General features: G+C 34.4%; 1 protein-coding gene across 4 annotated transcripts in view; it reads left to right on the top strand.

Moving 5' to 3' along the window:
- The first annotated feature begins 326 nt into the window (after window positions 1-326).
- Window positions 327-20,905, top strand: part of pnut (septin 7-like protein pnut) — a 394,868-nt gene continuing 374,289 nt past the window's right edge. For 2 of the 4 annotated variants that reach the window (XM_069817912.1, XM_069817908.1), the window contains exons 1-2: window positions 327-439; window positions 8,285-8,512. In XM_069817912.1, coding sequence (XP_069674013.1) covers window positions 8,420-8,512 — 93 coding nt within the window. In that variant the 5' untranslated portion in view covers window positions 327-439; window positions 8,285-8,419. Of the gene's footprint in view, window positions 440-676; window positions 795-914; window positions 931-8,284; window positions 8,513-20,905 lie in introns of those variants that run through there. The other 2 variants (XM_069817909.1, XM_069817910.1) reach the window with 2 other exon arrangements.

The raw sequence follows: 20,905 nt of genomic DNA, 5'->3' as shown, positions 1-20,905 counted from the left end.
TGCTCGAAAGTATTTTGTTCTTGAGTGAAAATTGACATTTATTTTCGTTGAAATGCAGTTGCTTCTGTGTTTGTATTGCCGCGTCTCGGTTTGCATTTGTTTTTGAGTGACAAATGAAATTTGCCATCTTCATGGAAATGTGTTTTCTCCCGCGTGTTGAATGTCACGCCTGGCTTTACAATTGTTTGTTGTGTGTTATATCTTTTCTAACATGACGGTGTGTTTTTTTTTCTATCTTTTCCGGTACCACCACCATCTCTCCGTCGCTTCCTGGACCCTGATTCGGATGTGACGTGTGCTTGATCTCTCCAGCAGTAAGTAATGGTTTTATTAGTTAGCATGGGGCAGTGAGTGTGGGACAGTCAGTTTCGCTGTGCTTCCTAGTTAGTGCTTGCGTCCTGTAGAGTGTAGAACTTTGTCCACGCTTCAGGTTTTTCAAGTAATCGCCGTTGTGTGTTGCATGTCATTTGATCTTTATTATTTTTATCACGTATTTGTGTTTGATGGCGGGTTTCTAAGCTTGTCAGTTTAATTGCCTACGCCCTACTATAACATACATATACATACGTTCTTATCAGTGATAGTGACATATGTATTTTTTCTTTATACCAGTGGATAGAAAGAATCGAATGTTTTCTTCCTGTTTTATCATAGGTAGCAGTTGGTACGATTGATCTATAGTGCATTGCTATCCGAACGTTTAGAGTGTTCCTTTCACGATAGAGACCAGGGTTCAAATTCTAGGGCGCTGAATTAGAATTTATGCTGAACGAAATCGATTTACGAGTACAGTTGTAATTTCCTTATATTTCCTGCCACCATACAACCGTTGCTCTTTAGTTCACAGTTAAGGAACATTAGGACTGAGTTCATTTTTACAATTTTAAACTCCCCCCTCCCCCACTGTTTGTCAGATGTGTTAAAAATAAGGTGTGTGCAAATTTTCAGCTGACATGCAAACATTCTCATGGGGGCAGATAGAAAGTTGTTTTTCTTCCATCATGTTAATGATGTCAAAACAAGTGCTTATAAAAATTTTGACCACTCGAACGCAGTTACTAGGGCCGTAAAAATGTTTTCCTGCGGCCGTTTACAGAAAGATAACACAATTTCATGAAAAGATTTTATTGGAACAGGTACAACAATTGTAGAGCTATTTTTCAATATAATCCCCACTGGAATTACATTTATCATATACCGTGGAATCAACTTTTGTATCCCTGAGTCTATAGAAGTCGTCTACCGTCTGGGATCGGAACCAGTGTGTGATAGCCATCTCTGTCGATCCCATGGTATGACAAATGTCTCAATTTCAGAAGGAACACGTTAAAAAATAGCTCAACTGTTGTATCTGTTCCAATAAATTTTCCAATGAAATTGTGTTTTCTTTCTGTAAACGGTCCCGAGGAAACTAATTTTTTATGGCCCTCGTCATTGCGCTCGAGTGGCCAAAATTTGTACACGCACTTGCTTTGACATTATTAACATAGTGGAAGAAAAATATTGACTTTATCTCCCCCCATAAGAATGTTTGCTTGTCAGTCGGACTACTAGTATCGAAGTTAATTTTATTTTAATTATGCAAATTAGTGATGCAATCAAAATGTTCCATGTGCATCACATTTGACTACAGGAAGTTTATTTTTTTTTTGTCATACCGTGTAATATTTTAACGTTAAGAAATGGACTGTTTAGGATAATACATTTTTAAACATATTTATTTAGTCACATTTTTTATTAACATAATTTTTAGTTCCAAATTTCCAAGGTAGGCCTACTTAGCAGTATTCAATTTAAGTATAATATATGCATGAACACGTATGATTATTTTCATTAAATTAGGTGAAAACTGCATACTCATGAGCATTTTGAACATCATAAACGCAGTTTCGAGAAAAGGGCAACTTTGTGAAAAGAGATACTATACTGACGTATGGAGCAGACCTATACAAAAGTCACTCCTGGATCTCAAAGAAGAAGTAAAAGGGGAAAAGAAACCTAAAAACTTCTTGCTATCAATTTCCTAAGTGTCCAAGGAATATTTACGTACAAAAAACTGAAAATTGATTCTTTTACTTTAATTTTTTTTTATTTTTTATTTATTTTTTTTGTTGCAAAATCTCAGCTTTAATTCTTCACATGTAGACATCTTTAGGAAACTGCTATACGGTAAAATGATACCAGCATATCGTGAGATGCTAAACCCAACGTTCAACGGAGCTAGACTATGTGAACTTCTGGAATTTGCGCTGATGCATTAGCACGTGTGTCGGGATGTTCTTTCTTAGGAAATTAAATGTAGGAATAAATAAAGAAAGACGTTTAACTGAGAAAGAAAATTCGTATACAATAATTTGCAATCCACATTATTAAGAACTTTCGATTCAACATAATATTGTGAGATATTTTTGTATCTCGCCTTTTCATTGAATTAATAAAAACAGTGATTTTGTATAACCTAATGTAAAACAGTAATACTAAAGAGTAAATTGAAAACAAGTTTATTTTCAGTATTTGGCCCATCAAGAGACATAATAAATCTAGAAATATGAGTTAGGCCAAAAGAAATTGTTGCTTAGGGCCTATTACTTTATTGCAAACGTGTAAAGAAATGCAAATTTTTTTGTGCTCAAAAAGTATTACATATATTTTTATAAGTTTGCAATAAACTAATACGCAACGACTTTTTTACAGCAAGAAGCAAGATACGTCATAAGTTTGCAGTAAAATGATATGCAACAAATTCTTTGAGCACTGTATTATTCCAATAAGACCGTCACATTGTCTTCTGTGAAACAACATGTAAATACAATTCCATAAAATATCTAAAACACTTTAGGAAAAGTATTTCTTATTTACCTATTTCGTTTCCTTAAATAATTGTCTTAAACAATTTCTATGATTTTTTTCTGTGATTTTTCACCAAAACAAAGTCATATAACTTGAACACTAACAATTAGATCTGCATTATATCGTCGGTTTACAAGCAAAAACACATTAACTCAAAAATATTACTTCTGAGAAAAACGCGTCTATGTAATGTAGACCAGCGGTGACTGAAGCGGGTGTCGTGATTACATCGTGTAATCTCTGTCTCTACAAGCAGTAAGAGGTAGTTTCGTAAAGAATGAGAACTTTTTTTTTGTTCTGTCGGACAAAATGTAATGTGTTTACTTTGCTCAACGGTTCAATTAGGAGTATATAGAAACATTAATTATCACGCTGAATAATAATGTATTATTATTATTATTATTATTATTATTATTATTATTATTATTACTGACCACTAAGTACGTGTTTCTATAATTCTTCTGTACGTGCATGAATATTGATATTTTTAGATCTTCTCCTTAGAAGGATAAAATTATTAGGTTTTATCTCGGTTTTAATCTTCTTAATATTTAGATGAGGGTAACTATTTATTAGTTACTCATTTAATAATAATATTGTAGAAAAACTGATTCAATATTATGTGCCAACGAACTGTTAAATGACAGGGATTGACATGTCTTAAATCATAGCCAGGTAGAGAAAGATGAGATAAATGTAAGGAAGTCAGCTACGTAATGTTTGAAATATCTCGTGGTGTAAAGCATCTTAATAGAACAGAATTTCTCAAAAGAGTAATGATTAAAATAGCTTAAATAACTTGTCCATAAGAAATGTTTAATTTTGAAAACTACGAATTTCTCGACCAAGTATCGAGAGAAGAATTTAGAAAATTCTTGATTATATTCAAGAGGAAGGCTAAAAAAAGAAGCAAGAAAAATCGTATATTATTCACTGGCTCTTGATGACAGCAGTGACATTACTGATACAGCAAAGCTTGAGATTTTTATCCGCGGGATTGATCAAGATGTTAGTACAGGAACCACCACTGGTTGTAGTTTTCATGCCAAGTATCTTTCCTCCGTCTTCTTACTTCATAGGCTGTCTGTCGCATGTAATCACTGCAGCTAGAGTTTGTTCACCGCTGATATAGACATAATGTACCGTATGTGTATAAACTTAGAATTGGAAAATTAAATACATACATATAAAGAGAGCTAACTTACTAAAAATAATATTTTGAGGATTCAATTTTGTCAAAACTCTTTTTTTCTCAGAGGTAATATTTTTGACTTGTGTTTTGCTTGTAAGCAGACGATATGTAAGATTTAAGTTATTTCATTCAATCAGCGTTATAGTAACCTCGATTTCATCGTACCCATCGCCTGTACAAAGGTTTCTTATAATAAACGTACAGTACATGTTGCAGAATTTTTTGACACTCATAACATACTACATTCTAGTCAATAACTAATTCGTGCCGGCTAAGCAGTAGGTACGAAAGGTAACGGCTATCCGTCAAGTAACGTATTACTGATTAATTTCTGTCGTCTATTAATCTCAAAAACTTCTGTCACAGTGAAAAATCATTACGAACTTTTGCATGAACCGAATATCAAACGTAAGGTAAAATTTCTTTGATTACAAAAATGTAACCAGGTTACTGTATTATATGTGACCATTTGTGTTTTCTACTTGATTACAGAGAGAGAAGCACAAAACTTCGATGTGACACAAGGTAAAACGGTGTAATTTTCTGGAACTGTAGGCTATATTGATACTTACTGTATAGCAGGCAGCTATAATTACATAACGATCAATATAAATATAATTACATGTCTCATTCCGAACTGTTTCTTTCCCTTGGTATCGACAAGACGTGATGGCTGTGTCCAGCGCTGCACTGTATAGCTATAAAACAGTAGCCCTAACACCTCTATTATAGCACTTTTGGCCTAACAGTATCAAAGTCGGATACGATGAGAACCGTGGCTACTTTACCAATACAGGGGGAAGTGAAATAACCTTGCAGATTGAAAGGGACGATAGGATACACATAAATGAACAGGAAACCTATATTACGGTTAATTATAAAATTAAGTTTGAAGTTTCAGCAGTCCGGCAACATCGTCGCTAATCACTCTACTCGTAATACAAATGTAAGAGGTCAACGAACTCGGCGAGTCTCCGTACGTAAGCTGCCAAGACGTTGCCACTCGCTCGCTTCGTGCAGTGACTTGAAATTAGGGTTTTAAAAAATTAAATTTACACGAAAACCATGCATGCTATTGAAATACGCCAGAGGGATTAATTATTCTTTATTAGATTTCCTATTAGATTAGATATGGACAAAAATCACGATCCTACTCTGAAGAAAAAAAATCTATGAACTTTCCACCAATATATTATAGTTTATTACATACATACAATATTAAGTTAAGGGAAATACAACGTAGGCATGAAAAGATAAATTCTAATAAAAAATGAACGAAAAATTTTCCAAGAGGACTTTTATTATTATGGTAAAGTATTGTTTTTAATGTAAGCTACTTGTGCTTTTCAGACTTAATTTAATACACATTTAGGTCGTGTAAGTATTCAATTTTAATTAATAAATATGAAATAGTACCTGCTCCTCAGTTTCCACAATATGAAACTGTATATTAACAACGTAACCGCGGAGGAAACCAGTGCATTTACACTCCTTGATTGTTTAAAGCAGGGTCATCAGCACAGAGCACCCTGGGGCTAGCGTCTCTTACCCGCGGAGAACACAGTGCACCATGGTGCACTCGTAGCTGCTAGCGGGTATGCTCTCTACTTCTTCCTGCTGCACGACGGGGCACACGGGACGGCTCCGCTTACCCTTTGCACATTTCAGCGAGTGCTGACGACCACTGATTTAAAGCAATATAGATTTTGTAAACGAAGAATAAGAAACACTATATGTTCAAAAACGAACACGTAAAATAACATGCGATCCAAAGTTCGGGAACTTTTGGGTTAATAATTCAAGGGGACTTGCACGTGAATGCATATAAAAATCATTGTGAATTTGCCAACATTTATACTTCACATGCAGAAAAAGATACAGCCATAATTGTATGTGACATTTACACCGTTATGATGAATCATTTGGAGAATATTAAGGTGTGGAACATCATTTTCGATAGGTTTTTCTTTACTCGCTTATTATGTGCTATGCTTTATTATTATTATTATTATTATTATTATTATTATTATTATTATTATTTATTGTATATACACTTATATGAATAGCTAAGCGAAAAAACGTTGCAGGCGCCAAATTAATATTTTATAGGAACAGACAAGAAATACTTGATGCTTAGCATTATATCGTTTTCCCTAAACATCTTAGGTCCTACAGTCTACATATATTGAATTTTCAGAAGTTTTGATACCTAAGCGGAAAACATCCGCAAGCGATGTTTAATTTCCTCCGCGGAAAATTCTAAGTTTATATATGCTAATGCACTCAGGAATTCAGTTTTATTAAATTTGATAACAAAAAATTATTCTGGACATATATGGATTAGGTATTTATTTATTTATTTATTTATTTATTTATTTATTTTAAATTTGCATGTAGTGCACACATCTCAAAAACAAATTGTTACTAAGCGGAAATTTTGTGTAAAGTTTCAGATCTCGAGTCGTTTAGAAGTAGGTTCTTATTATTTTATCGATGTAAGAATTTCAAATATATTTACAGAAATCATTCATTTTAACTACAGTGACTTATGATAATAAATTGGAAAAAAAAGCTGTTTTCAACATAGCTAATCGCAAATACACTACCGGTATAATAATAGTCTATTATAAAGTTTAACTTACTAACACTTAAAAAAATATGTATCTCGTTACATAATTTGTTTTTATGATGTATATTGTACATTCACAGTTGCAAATTTCAATTTTCTTTTCTCATTATTTTTCGTTTAAACTAACAATAATATTTAGTTCAAAAACATAAATCATAACACCTACAGTTTGGTAACTTTTGCAGTAGGCGGTGACGTAACTGGGGAAAAGATGTGTACATAGAAATGTATCGTTGTTTTAGTGAAAGTATTGATCTTATAGTTCATTTTGTACTCGCAATCTAATCACTTTATCGTACTTCCACTATTGCTGCTTTAATCATCATCACGCGTTATGTAGTTCGTCTCCCATGGTGAAACTTAATAGTTTAAAAGAAAAGCACGGGATATAATATTGATTCACAGTTTGAAAACTTCCAGGTTAATGATTTACCCTGAAAATATGCTTAGGTATTAAAAAAATTTCGTTAATTATATGTATAAAAAAAGCCGTTCTTGTAGGCTAAACCCGAGATATGGAATATGTATCTACTGTAGATGCAAAAGAAAGATTGTACGAAAGGATCGGCAGAATCAGTGCCCTGTGACGTCTTCCCCCAGAGCAATCGTGCTCTTTTTTAAGAACATCGGCAGCCAGAGCTCAAAGGGCGAAGAATAGCTTCAACACTGAACTCTACAATGGCGACCTATAGGCCTATATCTAATTTGGTGCATATGATTATTTTATACGGTTTTGCTCGTTTTTGTTTCCTTTTTCAGACAAAAATGGTTTTTATATGAAACATTCCTTAGCGTATTTTGGGAAAGCCATTTATTTAATTCTCAATATGCTCAGTCGGTTTAAGAGAACTGTGTATTATGATAACAAATGATTGAAATAATTTTAGTTTTGTCCTTTAAATGTGTATAAATTTGATTCGAAGAAATGTAACTTTTCGTTCTGCAAAAGGAAATGTACAATGTTACATTTGTTCGGATCAAATTTCTGCACATTTAAAGAACATAACTAAAATTCTTTCAATCAATTATTAATCATAATACATCGCTGTTTTAAATTGACTGAGAATATTGGGAATTAAACCAATGGCTTTCACAAAAATCGTATGAAATACTTTATAGAGAATAATTTTTATCTCGATAAGGAAGTAAAAACGAGCAAAATTATATTTAACTTGTTTGTTTGAAATATTTCAAAGAATAAGCCCCTGGAATTAATGACATTACGTACGGGTCATCCTGCATAGATACAATACACTGTATAAATACAATCAGAACTTAACCGATTCCCCTGAACACTTATTATACATCTGTAATAGCTTGCCACTCCGCGATTGCTGTGCTCTTCAGGTGCTCGTGTAATCCGACCATGCTCCGCGTCACAAATGCACAACGTGCCGACACTGATCTAGTGCGTAAGAAATCTTTCGCGGTATGGCGCAGGATTTTATCTGTCTCGCACAACGTGTGAAATATTCAGTTTCTCGTGGAAGGCGCCAATTTCGATCACTACTCAGTTATCCCGTTTAATTATAGTTTGCATCTCGTGTTTGTGGTTTTCCGATTTGTTTAACGGAAGGGAGGGGGAAATCCGCATACCAACTTCCTTATTCCAGAATACCGCAACCAGATAAGCTTTCTTGCATCACGACCCTTACCCAGGAGGGAAAGGGACACAGATTTTAGTGATCTTCGAGTCGTCGTTCTCTTCGTATGCGTGTGTAAGTGTAAGAATTGAAAGTGTATACAAAATGCCGGTGTCGCGCCTGCCCCCGTCAAGACTCGTGGTGGGGCAAGTAACAGCCCGTGAACAGCAGCAGAAGAATCAGCAGCAAAATGATCAGGTAACATTTCTCTTACAAATTTCGCTTTGGAAATTGTTGCGTATTTTTCTAACTTGACTATATTGTGATTCTGTGTTTTCTTTAGCAACTTGTATATAGCCGTACGTCTTGAAAAAGCTGAAATGAAGTTTTACTTTTAATTATAATGTTTGCCATGCAACACAATTTGAAAGACAACTACAGTAGTGTAAAATGAAGTCTATACTTTTTTCTCTGACTTGTATTAACTACATATAGTACACGTTAAAGCTAGGTTCAGTTTAATAGCCCATAAACAGCAAAGAAATTGGAAGTAGTTTTGTTCAGGTTTTTTTTGTGATGTGTAACTTTAGAAACTTTCTCAGATGTTTTAAGTTGGCTGCACTGTGAATGTATGCTTTTTTTTTACCTAACTTGCATCTCTGCCGCGTTTTCCTCCTTAACCACTGCCATATCAAAGGAAGATGCTAACAACAACAACAGCAGGTTCGTTCGAATTCGCAGAAAAGAAGGTTGCCGCCTCCTCTTTCGCTTCCGTTGTACTTTTCGTTACATTAGGCTGAAAGTACGTATTACAGTTCTGGAACTTCATTCACGTGGGGATGGCGAGTAGCTGTCACAACGAAATCCTAGATTGTTATTCGTGGGGGAGGGGAAAAGTACTCGTATTATTGGAGCGGCCAGACAAAGAGTGTTACCGCAAAGTGAATAACAAAGTTCACCGATGGTTAATGAGGAAAACACGACGATAATAACTTTTAGAAAAATAGAAATGGAGGTTTCATTTAAGGTGCTGCATATAAATAGTATCTGTACAAAGTTTCATCTGCTTTGATTAAGTTACGTATGAAATATTGACATTTTTGTAAATTTCAAATGACATATTTTGAAAAATCGCTACTCTTATTTCAAAATTCTGTCTGAAATTTTGTCTACACACCTCTCAGAAACAAAACTTGTCAAGGGTTCCAATTTCGTTTACTAAAAAAATAATAATAATAAACATGTTTATTAGTTGAGTATAAAAATATCCAAATTGCAAGTATATAAAACTATATAAAAATAAAATATATATTCCGAAAATATTAAATCTAAAGGAAATCTTTATATCAAATTTTATTAAGCACACATTCAAGAACATCTACAAGAAGTCTGCATCTGTTACAACATTGTACGAACAGTAGCAGTTTTAGTAAAGGAAAATGTGCAGAAAAACTAAGTCGAGGAAAATGAATTTAAAGGTAATACTCATTTCATATACTAGGGCATTCTATAAGTAATGGCAACAATGCTATAAATCAGTGTTCCTAGCGGTGACCATTAATCTTGTACTACATAATACAGCAGCGATTGTTTCATAAATATTGAAAATTTGAAGTAGCCATATTTTGTAAAATACAATGGCTATTTATGAATTCTAGTAAACAGCACATTAAACTTTGGTATTCACTTAACTTTAAGCCTTGCTTTCTCCGTTTTTAATAAATGGTGCTTGGCCCACTAGGGCTCTGAACCCTTCAATTTGTATAAGATAGCGCGTGATTGTGACTGAGTAACATAATAGTTCTGGATAAAATCACAATATATCTTTTGGAACATTTTGATGTTCACAATTCCCTTGTAATTTTTTATTGTGTTCCTTATATTTATTTATTTATTTCACCCCCCCCCCCCAAGAAATTTAGATAGAAAATCTAGAAAATACACCTATTAACACATTCGACATTGAATTTTGACCACCAAATGCTACAGAATGCTAAATTACAACATTAAAAGTGATATAAAAGGTAAATCTGATTTCTGAAGTGCTAATTTTATAATTTTACTAGTGGCTTGTGCAGCAAATGCTGCTGCAAACTAAGTTCGTTAGACGTTCAAATAAGCATTTTTCAGGTTTATTTTCAATGAAGAATACTTGTCTTTTTGATAGTTATTTGCTTCCATAATAATGAAACATACTCCCTCTGAATGGAGTTTTTAGGCCAAGTACTTTTTCTTGAACCTATCCAACTTCAGTTTTTGAGTTTCAACGCGAAAACGCAAGTATCAATGTCAGGACGATAGCAGTAGCTATTTCAGGTCACTTTGAATTGTAGGCAAAAGTTAAAAAAAATGTCAGGTTTGCTAAGCTTTCGAACAATAGCATTTTCGTATAGCTGCTGCATGTAGAACTTGAAATGTAGAGCGTAAAATCATTTTATCCTACTAAGAGATCTTGCTGAAATGATCTAGAGTCTCTTATTTTATCAGTAAGTAATACTTTTTGGTCTTTCCTTAGGAACTGTAATTTTTGCGCTCTCTCGAGCCAATACTGAAGACAATGACACATTTTTGTCATTGTTGAGACGGTGTCGGGTGGAGTTTCCGGGTAGCTCAGTTGACAGAACGTTGTACGTTCAACCAGAGGTCCCGGGATCGATACCCGGCCCCGAAACAATTTTTCCCTTGAAATTATTCAAATCTGCTTTACAGGAAGCTTACCTGAAAGATTAGATTTGGACAATGACACATATCAATATCTACACTACACCGCCATTAAGTATATGAAAAAGACCCAACCCCACTGGTTTAATAAGTATAAAAATATTTGATTTTTAATAACAATATTATTATCTTAAGTTTTGTAGTTACATATAGCAGTCACTCAGTAAATTATAGAAATGAAGATCTAAATTAAGATATTCTCTACATTTACTTACATAACCTCAAAACGTTTCACTTTCATGTCATCAATATTGCATCAATATTATGTACAATTAGTGAAGAATAGACGCATCATGATACTAACTATAATAATATTTAATTTCTAATGGTAATAATGTCATCAAACCACCTCAAGTTTCGTAGATTTGAATATCCAATACACAGCTGTACTCAGAAAATTATACACCGCAGAATCAGTTTTTAATAACAAATTGAATTGAGCTCTAAATATGTCGGCAATCCTGCAGGTCATGGCCTTCGTGTATTAGCCTATTGTTTATTGTAGTGTGTGTTTTGTTCTGAAATTCAATCAAGTCGGCCATGATTCGATAAAATTAGTTCTCTAAACTGACAACAGATGGATATTGGAAAATAGGAAAATTATGTAGGAAAATTGACATTTCACTGAAAACTACTACTTTTCCGAAAAACTTTGGATGCCAGGCATGAAAATGAGGGGTCACTCATTAAAATCCGTTCAGCCATTTTCCCGTAATTTCTATTACCAGTTCAAATTATATATATAGATGTTGCTAAAATCTGCCATTTCTACTAATAAGACTAGCCTATACATGGTTTGGCTAACTTGTATTAATTGTCGGACACATTAAATCTGGGCTTAATGGGGTTAATACCCAGTGAACAGAAAAAATCAGCTGCAGTTGTATTAGGTAACTTGTTTTCGTATGATGTACATCTTCAGAAACTTAGCGATTGTTTGTAATTGGGTGTAGGATAATGCGATTCTGTGGCTTCTTAGTTAGCTTTAAGTAATGCTATAATGAACTGAAATGAGATTTTAATTTAATTGTACTGTTTACTATGCAACACAATTTGAATTGCAACCACAGCAACGTAATTAAGTCTGTACAATGTTTCGGGAACTTGTTACAACTGTAGGGTACGTTAAAGCCCATGAACAGCAAAGAGTCCACACCTGTGGAGTATCGGTTAGCGCGTCTGGCCGCGAAACCGGGTGGCCCGGGTTCGATTCCCGGTCGGGGCAAGTTACCTGGTTGAGGATTTTTCCGGGGCTTTCCCTCAACCCAATATGAGCAAATGCTGGGTAATTTTCGGTGTTGGACCCTGGATTCATTTCACCAGCATTATCACCTTCATTTCATTCAGACGCTAAATAATTAGAGATGTTGATAAAGCGTCGTAAAATAACCTACCAAAAAAAAAACAGCAAAGAATTCGGCAGCAATTTGATCAGGTAGTTATTTTCTTATGGTGCTTAACTTAAAAAAACTTTCTCTGTGTTTTTAAATTGACTGCACTGTTATTGTGTCTTCTTTAGCTAGCTTGTAATAACTGTTGGAAGATCTAAAATTAAGTTTTGATTTAATTTTAGGCAAAATCTACCGTTGGCATACAATACGTTTCCGTAGACAGTCATAACTAGAGACCGGATTTTAAAGGGAAATATTTTCATAAAAAAGGACAAAAAAGGGGGGGGGAGTCATAGCCAAAAAAAAAAAAAAAAAAGGATAATTGATTAAATGGAGATCTTACTCGTGTTAATTATGTAACATGAGTAAGATCGCCATTTAATCAATTATTTATATTCAAGTGTTAAAAGTAGTGTAAGAAGGATTCAACATGGAAAAAAGGACTTGGAAAAAGACTACATTACTCCCCAAAACACATTTCAGTACATACATGAATATACATGGCACACAAAGTCTTACATTTATCTCTTCACAACTTAACGAAAGTGTTATATTTGATATAGTCAAAAAAAGACATAAAAATGACTATATTACGCCCTCAAAAGAGTGCTATTTTAATTGAAAACACACTTAGGACATTCATGGGTACACATGGCACACACAAGCTTATATTTATCGCTTCACAACATAAGGAAAGTGTTGTATTTGATCACATTCAACATTTCAATATGTTTCAATATGATTCCGCCTCTTTGAATGCAGAATGTCTTTATAAACAGGAAATGACCGCTCAACATCAACTGAAACCAGAGGTGAACATTTTATTTTTATCCTGAACTCTAAACCAGCACACTTTATTATAGTTTTTCAATGTCTGGAATCAGAAGAAGAACGATATTTATTTTCGCTTGCTCAGAAAGTTACAGATCTATCGGGAAAGGGAATATGGACTAAAAAAGGGAAGTCAAAACCACATAATTTAGTTGGTGGAAGATAGTTTGGAATATGGTAATTAATTATTTCATGTTTCGTGTTGAAATAAAAAAGGGATTCTCTTTAAAATCCAGTCTCTAATCATAACAATGTAAAATTAATACATTTTACACCCTGTGTTTTTCTGAGTATATAAGAATTTAACATTGACATAAGAAACGAATGTATAAAATCAATGAAATGGCTTAACCCGTGGGCCATGTTTAGAAATTAGCAGGCTTTCTCAGTTTATAAAACAAAATAACATGATTTTATGGTTACTAAGTCGAAGTCTCATGTTCTCTTATTTTACAAGCCTGTTAAATTCTAAACATGGCCCACTGATTAAGTTAGTTTTTCATTTTTTTATACATAGGTTTCTTATGGAAATGTTAAACCCCTATGTCTTATAACCAGGCTTAGAGACTTCAGACCCGATAGAAGAAAACAGTGTGATTTCCAGTTGGAAATCAGGACGGTAGTGGATGGGGGCAGTGAGGTAGCGACCTACCTGTCGTCCCATGTGCTTTATTTACTCAGTCATACTCGTAAGGCAGGGACCTGAGGTACTGTTCTCATAATAAAAACAGTCCCGTACAACTAGTTCACTTTGTCAGAAGAGAGGACAGGAGATAGCAGTCTAGTTTTGATCTATACATGTGGTTATCTATCTGACTAGTCGAAGAATCAGTAAATATGCTAAAAGCAAAAGGCTCTAAGACGCATTCATTTGTGCAGGAGTTCGGAAATGATTGTTTTGAAGTTAATGGGGACCATACTACATGTAAATTGCGTCATGTCAGACTAAGGGGAAACAAAAAACGATACATTGAGACCCATTGTAACTCCCGAAAACACATTTCACCGGGATGCCACCGGGATGCTGAAGAGATACGGGCGTCCCTTAGTGATGTAGCTCGTTTCATCGCTAACTGCAAAGTAATATTTTTGAAATCTCCTTCACGAGTGCTAACATTCAAGGAAATTGCACCCACTGTTCCTCTGCCCCCACAGCCTGTAAAATTAATTAAGGAGAAGACGAAAGTAATTGATCAGTCATCCTCTACACCAGGTAGTAATCATATTAAACAGAAAGTAAACTCAGTTTTGTGTAAAAAGAGTGGATATGCGATAATCTGTGACTAAAAGATATGCTAGCAGGGGAGAAGTCTAGGGACACTGCTGGGGTAGCGAAGATAGATTTCAATAACTTAGTGTTTTTTTTTTTTTGCACCAATTACATCATGTGATGTAGAGGGGAGCTTCTCCCAATATAAACTTTGTCTTGCCCACTACCGAAGAAAATTTAGTTTTGAGACCTTGTGAATGTGTATTGTAGTACATTGTAACAGTTCAAATAGTATTCTAGAAGAGAAAGCTGTAAAATAAACAAGTTGAACAGAACATAAATTCTCATTACATTATATTGTAAATGTATTGTGGGGTTACCAGATGTTGTATATCATAAGTTGTGTATATTGTGTATGATTATTATGAATGTTGTGTAAATATTGCACGTGTGCTTATGAAATGCGTATTAATTTATTTTGAAAATTTCGCATTATAGGCTTTTATTTTAATTTACGTAAAGATTAATTGTTTGGTCCTACAGATTTTTTTTCCTCTAACATTCATTTTATTTTAATGTTTGATAAATTAGTTGTCTTTCTTTGGAACGTCACTGTACAGCACCAGCAGACTAGACTGGACTTGGTTTCATGTACACATGTCTCTCCTGGTGCCGACTCCCATCCACCTCAAACACAATGACAAAGCTGCCTATAGTATGGACTTATTAAACTTATTCTATCGGGTCCAAAATCTCGATGTCTGCTTATAACCAATAAACACACGGTATATCTGTTCCGACGGACGTTTATGGAACTAAACGCTCTGCACAACGGCATTTGGTCACCAAAGAAACACATTGCTAATGCCCTTAAAAAGTGTACTGATATAATACAAAACGACTAATAAGGCTAACTTGTCGGACACATTAAATCTGACTTTAATTTAAGTAATATCCAATGTATACAAAAAAATCAGCATACATTTTGTTAGGCAACTTTATGTTGTGCAGCTATGGAAACATTACCAATTTGTTTAATCGGGTGTACGATGCTGTGGCTTCTTAATCAACTTTATTAATCAGCTGTCCAATGAACTGAAATGGGAGTTTAATAAATTATTATTAAACTGTGTTGTTTGCCTTGTAACACAATTTAGAAGATACACATAACAATGTAAACTGTCTCCGAACCTTGTTTGGCTAACTTTTATTATATTCTGTATGTCTCAAATTGAATTTGTGTTTAATTTGATCAGTAGCTCATGAACAGCAAGAGAACGACCAGGAATATGAGGTATCTTTTTCTTAGAAGATACTGTTTTAGAACACATTTCGTGGATCTTTTAATATGGTTATACAGGCTTCTTTAGCTAACTTCCAAATCGATGAATTAAAATGGGCATTTGTTTACTCGTATGCTTTGCCTTGTGACAGTAGAAAGATGTTCAAAACAGTACGCATTATCTGAAGATTTTGATCTGCACAAGATATTAATTGACATGTACTATGGTTAAGGATGTGATTTTTTTGTTATTAACGATATACGCGAAATGTGTTTAAAACTCAATTTTTTGTTTGGAATATGCGAATCTCTTAATGAAAGTCCAAAATGAAGTGAAATATATCCGAAAATTTTCGTGAAATGAATAGAAATTCACGAAATTACTTCATAATCACGATATTGTGCGTGCGTGCGCGCGCGCACAGTGTGTTTCAGAAATACTTTGACAAACCTTGGAGGCATGTTCCTGACAATAAAGCAAGAAAAAAAGTTCATATAAACGTATGTCCGAAAATCCTTAGTTTTTTAGTTATTAATGAAAGAACATAATGAAACATCTGTTAGATATTCAATTCCGACGAGTGCATGTGTATGTGGAAGCAAGAGGAGAGCATTTTGAACATTTATTATGAGTTTCTGAATTGATTAACGTTGGAACACTAGCTACCAAGCTGACAATATCTAACATGTTTCATTATGTTCTTTCATTAATAATTAAGAAACTAAGGATTTTCGGACATATATTTATATGAACTTTTGTCTTGTTTTGGTGTGAGGAACATGCCCCCAAGGTTTGTCAAAGAATTTCTGAAACACCCTGTATATGTATGTATGTAACAAATACTATGGATAATTCGCACGAAATATGACATTCTTCCAAATAAAACGTGAAAATGTTCGTTTTAAAATATACATGAACGTTTCTACATAATTGATAGTTCAGCATGACATGCATGTGACATCTGGCAACGATGTAGACTACGCATAGTTTCTAAGACTACTTCCGCGGAGCAGCGCAAATATTCAACGGTCATTTCTCTTTCCCGCAACAACTGGCTTCGTGAGATCAAGAAGATATTGTCACCCTCTCACAGTCGAACGATATTGAATTAATGGATTTTATTAACGTTGCAAACAATTTTCTGTTAGTTTGAAAGGGATTATTTCAACAATAACTTTTAAAAATGTTTATTATTATTTTTTTAATTTTTAGGTTGCGAAATATGCGCGATATTGCTTTTTTTTTTACGAAATATTAACCGAAATTAAACCATTTTAATTACCGAAATCGGAGTAAAATAACCAGTGTAAAATCACACCCTGACTATGATTTTTCTTCGAAGGTGAGATCAATTCACCCCGTCTAGTCTTTCCCGGCTAAACATCTGAGAGCAATGTGTACCATCATTTTCAAGAAAAGGTATTACGGTGTTGCTACCTTTCTCAACATAGTGCTTGTGAGAGCAAGCTTCCTCAGCTTTAAAGATAAAATCAAGCAGAAGGTTTCACTTTTAACTTTGAAGCTGATATGCGAGTTGCAGTTACAAGTTAATCCACAAATTTGTGACTGTCATTCCTATGGGTGTCACTGTTACTAAATACAGTATATAAGCTTGATATGATTTGTTTACTTACACCAATAAGCAGTGTTAATTATAACTCGATATTAATTATTCCAGTACCTACCCAGTTAAAGTAGTGAAATATTAGTAGATTTTAATAGAAGACTGTGAAATATTAACACGTTCTGATGTTAAATACTGCGTAGCTCAGACGGTATGCGCGTATGCCTGCTGATACTGGACTGCCCTCGGGCTTGGGTTCGGTTTCCTCTTGGTTGTTTTTTGATGTAGAACTACTTCTTTCTTCTCACTAGGTAAGGAGGTAACCTAGGAATTGACCATCACATACAGGGTGGAAGTGAAATAACCTTTCAGATTGAAAGGGACGATAGTTAATAGAAAACCTATATTACATTTTCTGATTAAATGCACGATTAATTAGAAAATTAAGTTTGAACTTCCAGCAGTCCAGCAACATCGTCGCTAACACACACTACTTGTGATGCAGATGTAAGAGGTCAACGAACTCGGTGTGTCTCGTTAGGTGAGCTGCTCTCTGCCAAGACGTTGCCACTTGCTCGCTTTGTGCAATGGCTTGAATTTAGAGGTTTTAAAAATTAAATTTACATGAAAACCGTGCACGTTATTGAAATATACCAGAGGGATAAATTATTCTTTATTAGATTTCCTATCAATATGGACAAAAATCATGAACCTATTCGCAATAGTTACCGAATAACAAATTGTTAAACATTTGGAAAAAAAAAAAACATTTAAAAGAACGGTGAACTTTCCACCAGTATGATACAGTTTTTTTGTTACATGCAACATGAGTTATTCGCTCTGGAAATCTGCAAGACTATTTCACTTCAACCATGTATAAATGCAACCCCGCATTGTTCCTCTTGTATTACTTCTTGTTCTACTTGTATTCCTCTTTGTTACTCCTTGTGTTCCCCTTGGTTTCCTTGTATTCCCCTCGGTCTCCTTGGGCTCCCTGTATTCTCATTCTCCTTGCATTTCCCTTTATTCTCCTCGTTCTCCTTCATTCTCCTTGTCCTTATTGTTGTTTTTACTATAATAAAAAAAAAGGATCATCTTTGTTTCGATGTTCTTTCTTAATTTGGTTTCACAGTGACTGTCCGACGCACAAGGGTCTTTATGCAGAGTTAAATGAATAAAAATTATCTGTTTTCGTGTGGAAGAAGTGGCCTGACCATCCATGAGGACGAATATAGGAAAAAGTTAATTTCTGGGGGCGAGGGGGAAATTGTAGATGACCACTTTTCGTAATGACCGATTCATTTATTTTATGACTACTTGTGAAAAATTATTTAACATGTTTCTACTTAAAACGTATTATCTATAAATGCAGTTAAATTTCTTACGTTTGCAATTTTATAAGACCTTTTCTGTGTAATCGAGAAAACTAAATTTTATCTTCTTATTTGGGTGCATATTAAATCATATCATTGATGTAAGAACGTCTTTTTTTAATAATAGTTTAAAAAATGAACTATGAACAATAATATAATTTCCAAAATGCTAAAGTAACTGAATTGCGAAATTTATAACACACATTAATAAAAGTAATTTTCTCGACTTTCATTTTCTGTATTTATTATGCTTTTTATAACAATAATATTGCTAATACTGCGTCGTAGATGAACTTAATATTTTCCTAGCAACGTTGTGCATTAATGGGAAGCCATTAACTCGAAAGACAGGTCTTTGAGACCGCCAGGGACTTCTGTTTCGTTAATATTTCTTACACTGTTTAATACACGGCGTGAAGTCGAGTGGTGAATTTCCACAAAGATTAAATGACACATAACAAAGAGCCGAACGCCGTGCATGTGTAGAAAATATCAAAGAAACAAAAGTCCCTAGCGGTCTGGGAAGACCGATCTTTCGGGTTAAGAGTTAAAATGAGTACTTCTTTCAGTATTGTTTTAAATCTACCTACAGCTGATACTGAAGTTTGTTCACCGCTGTGGAGTAACTGTTAGCATACCTGACCGTGAAACGAGCGGGTCCAGTTTCAAATCCTGGTTGGGACAAGTTACCTGGTTGAGGTTTTATCCGGAATTTTCCCTCAACCCATTAAGAGCAAATGCTAGGCAACTTTCGACGCTAGACCCTAGACTCTTTTTGCTGGCATTATTACATTCATATAATTCAGACGCTAATAACCATATCACCAGTTGTCTGTTTCCCGTAATGTTTTAATGTCAATATCTTTTGTTTCCTTTATTTTGGAGGGAGCACTGTGTTTCAATAATCGCTGATTGAGGCTCCTACAACGTTGCATAACAACGGCTGACTGAAACTCAAAGCTGGCCAGTTCTGTGCAGTAAAAAGGATCTTCCTGCATCAATTTTCTCCAATTTGCTTGAAGCAATTGCGTTTGTTATATGTATGTTACATCATGCCGACAACTTTGGCAGAAGCTTGTATGAGAGAACATTAAATGGCCTGGGGAGAAACTTTCCATAGAGACATGGGGGTAAATGCGCCAGGAAAGTATGCTCTTTGAGCTACAACGATGTTAGATATCAAGAGATCCCACAGAATAATGGAAAATATTATTAAGGATTCAATAAAAGCTTCACTTTGGAAATACTTCTTCTATAACGAATGTGGATTGCCTAAGTTTCGTTCATTCTTAAAATAAGCGGTGCCACATTTTATATACTGTAGGCTATATACCGTATATGAATATTCAGACACCGCCGCCAATTCCGGGGATTTATGCTGTTATCAGTTGGCTCCGCTGTAGAAGTTCCATGTATATAATATCTTATGACTTTATAAAACGAACGTTGCAATAGTTTCCATTCATTTCTTTACCGATGATGAGTAACCTATTACTATTAGGTATATACGGTTGAAAGATAAAAATAGAGGCACCTGTAGAAAAACTCTCAGATACCATCTTACTCTACAACAAATTCCTCTTGCCCTCACTGGGATTTGAACCAGGGTATCCAGCATGGAAATTATTTTTACAAATGATGTTAGATATATAGGTATACTTTCTTCATTTCCAGTGATTTACATATATATATATATATATATATATATATATATATATATATATATATATATATGTTTATAGTTATAAGACTGTTTGAGACTGACCTTTGTTAATGAACATCACAGAAGATGCGTCGAAATCACGGTTTCCTACATTATCAGGGTCATTTCCGCGTCAGTCTTATACATATAAATTCATATATTTTATATATATTTTCCACGGGCCATTTTATTTTGCCCACCCTGTATTTCGAAGAGTTCGAGGTATCGTATAACAGAGATTATTAATTGGAAATTGTGTTTTGTTTGGGATATATTTCTATGGTGCGCGGTAAAGGGGCATAAGTTATATTCATTAAAGCAAAAGCAAAGTTTGAAATGAGGAACCAATTTTATTATGATGGACTGAAACTCTGAGGCTCTACATTTTGGAAGAGGATAGATATATGCCCTTTATACCATCTGAAGAAGTACATTTTTTGTATTCACATGGAAATGATAACTCAGAATCACCAATTTCAGGCTTACATCGCACACCTGACCTTCCTGTCATTAAAACTTTACTGAAGAATATTGCTGGAGAATCTTTTAAGTGTAGTATAAATATTCGTAATTTAA

This window comes from Periplaneta americana, chromosome 2, assembly GCF_040183065.1.
Source record: "Periplaneta americana isolate PAMFEO1 chromosome 2, P.americana_PAMFEO1_priV1, whole genome shotgun sequence".
NCBI classification, from domain to species: Eukaryota; Metazoa; Arthropoda; class Insecta; order Blattodea; family Blattidae; genus Periplaneta; species Periplaneta americana.
This window is presented reverse-complemented; position numbering and strand designations above follow the sequence as displayed.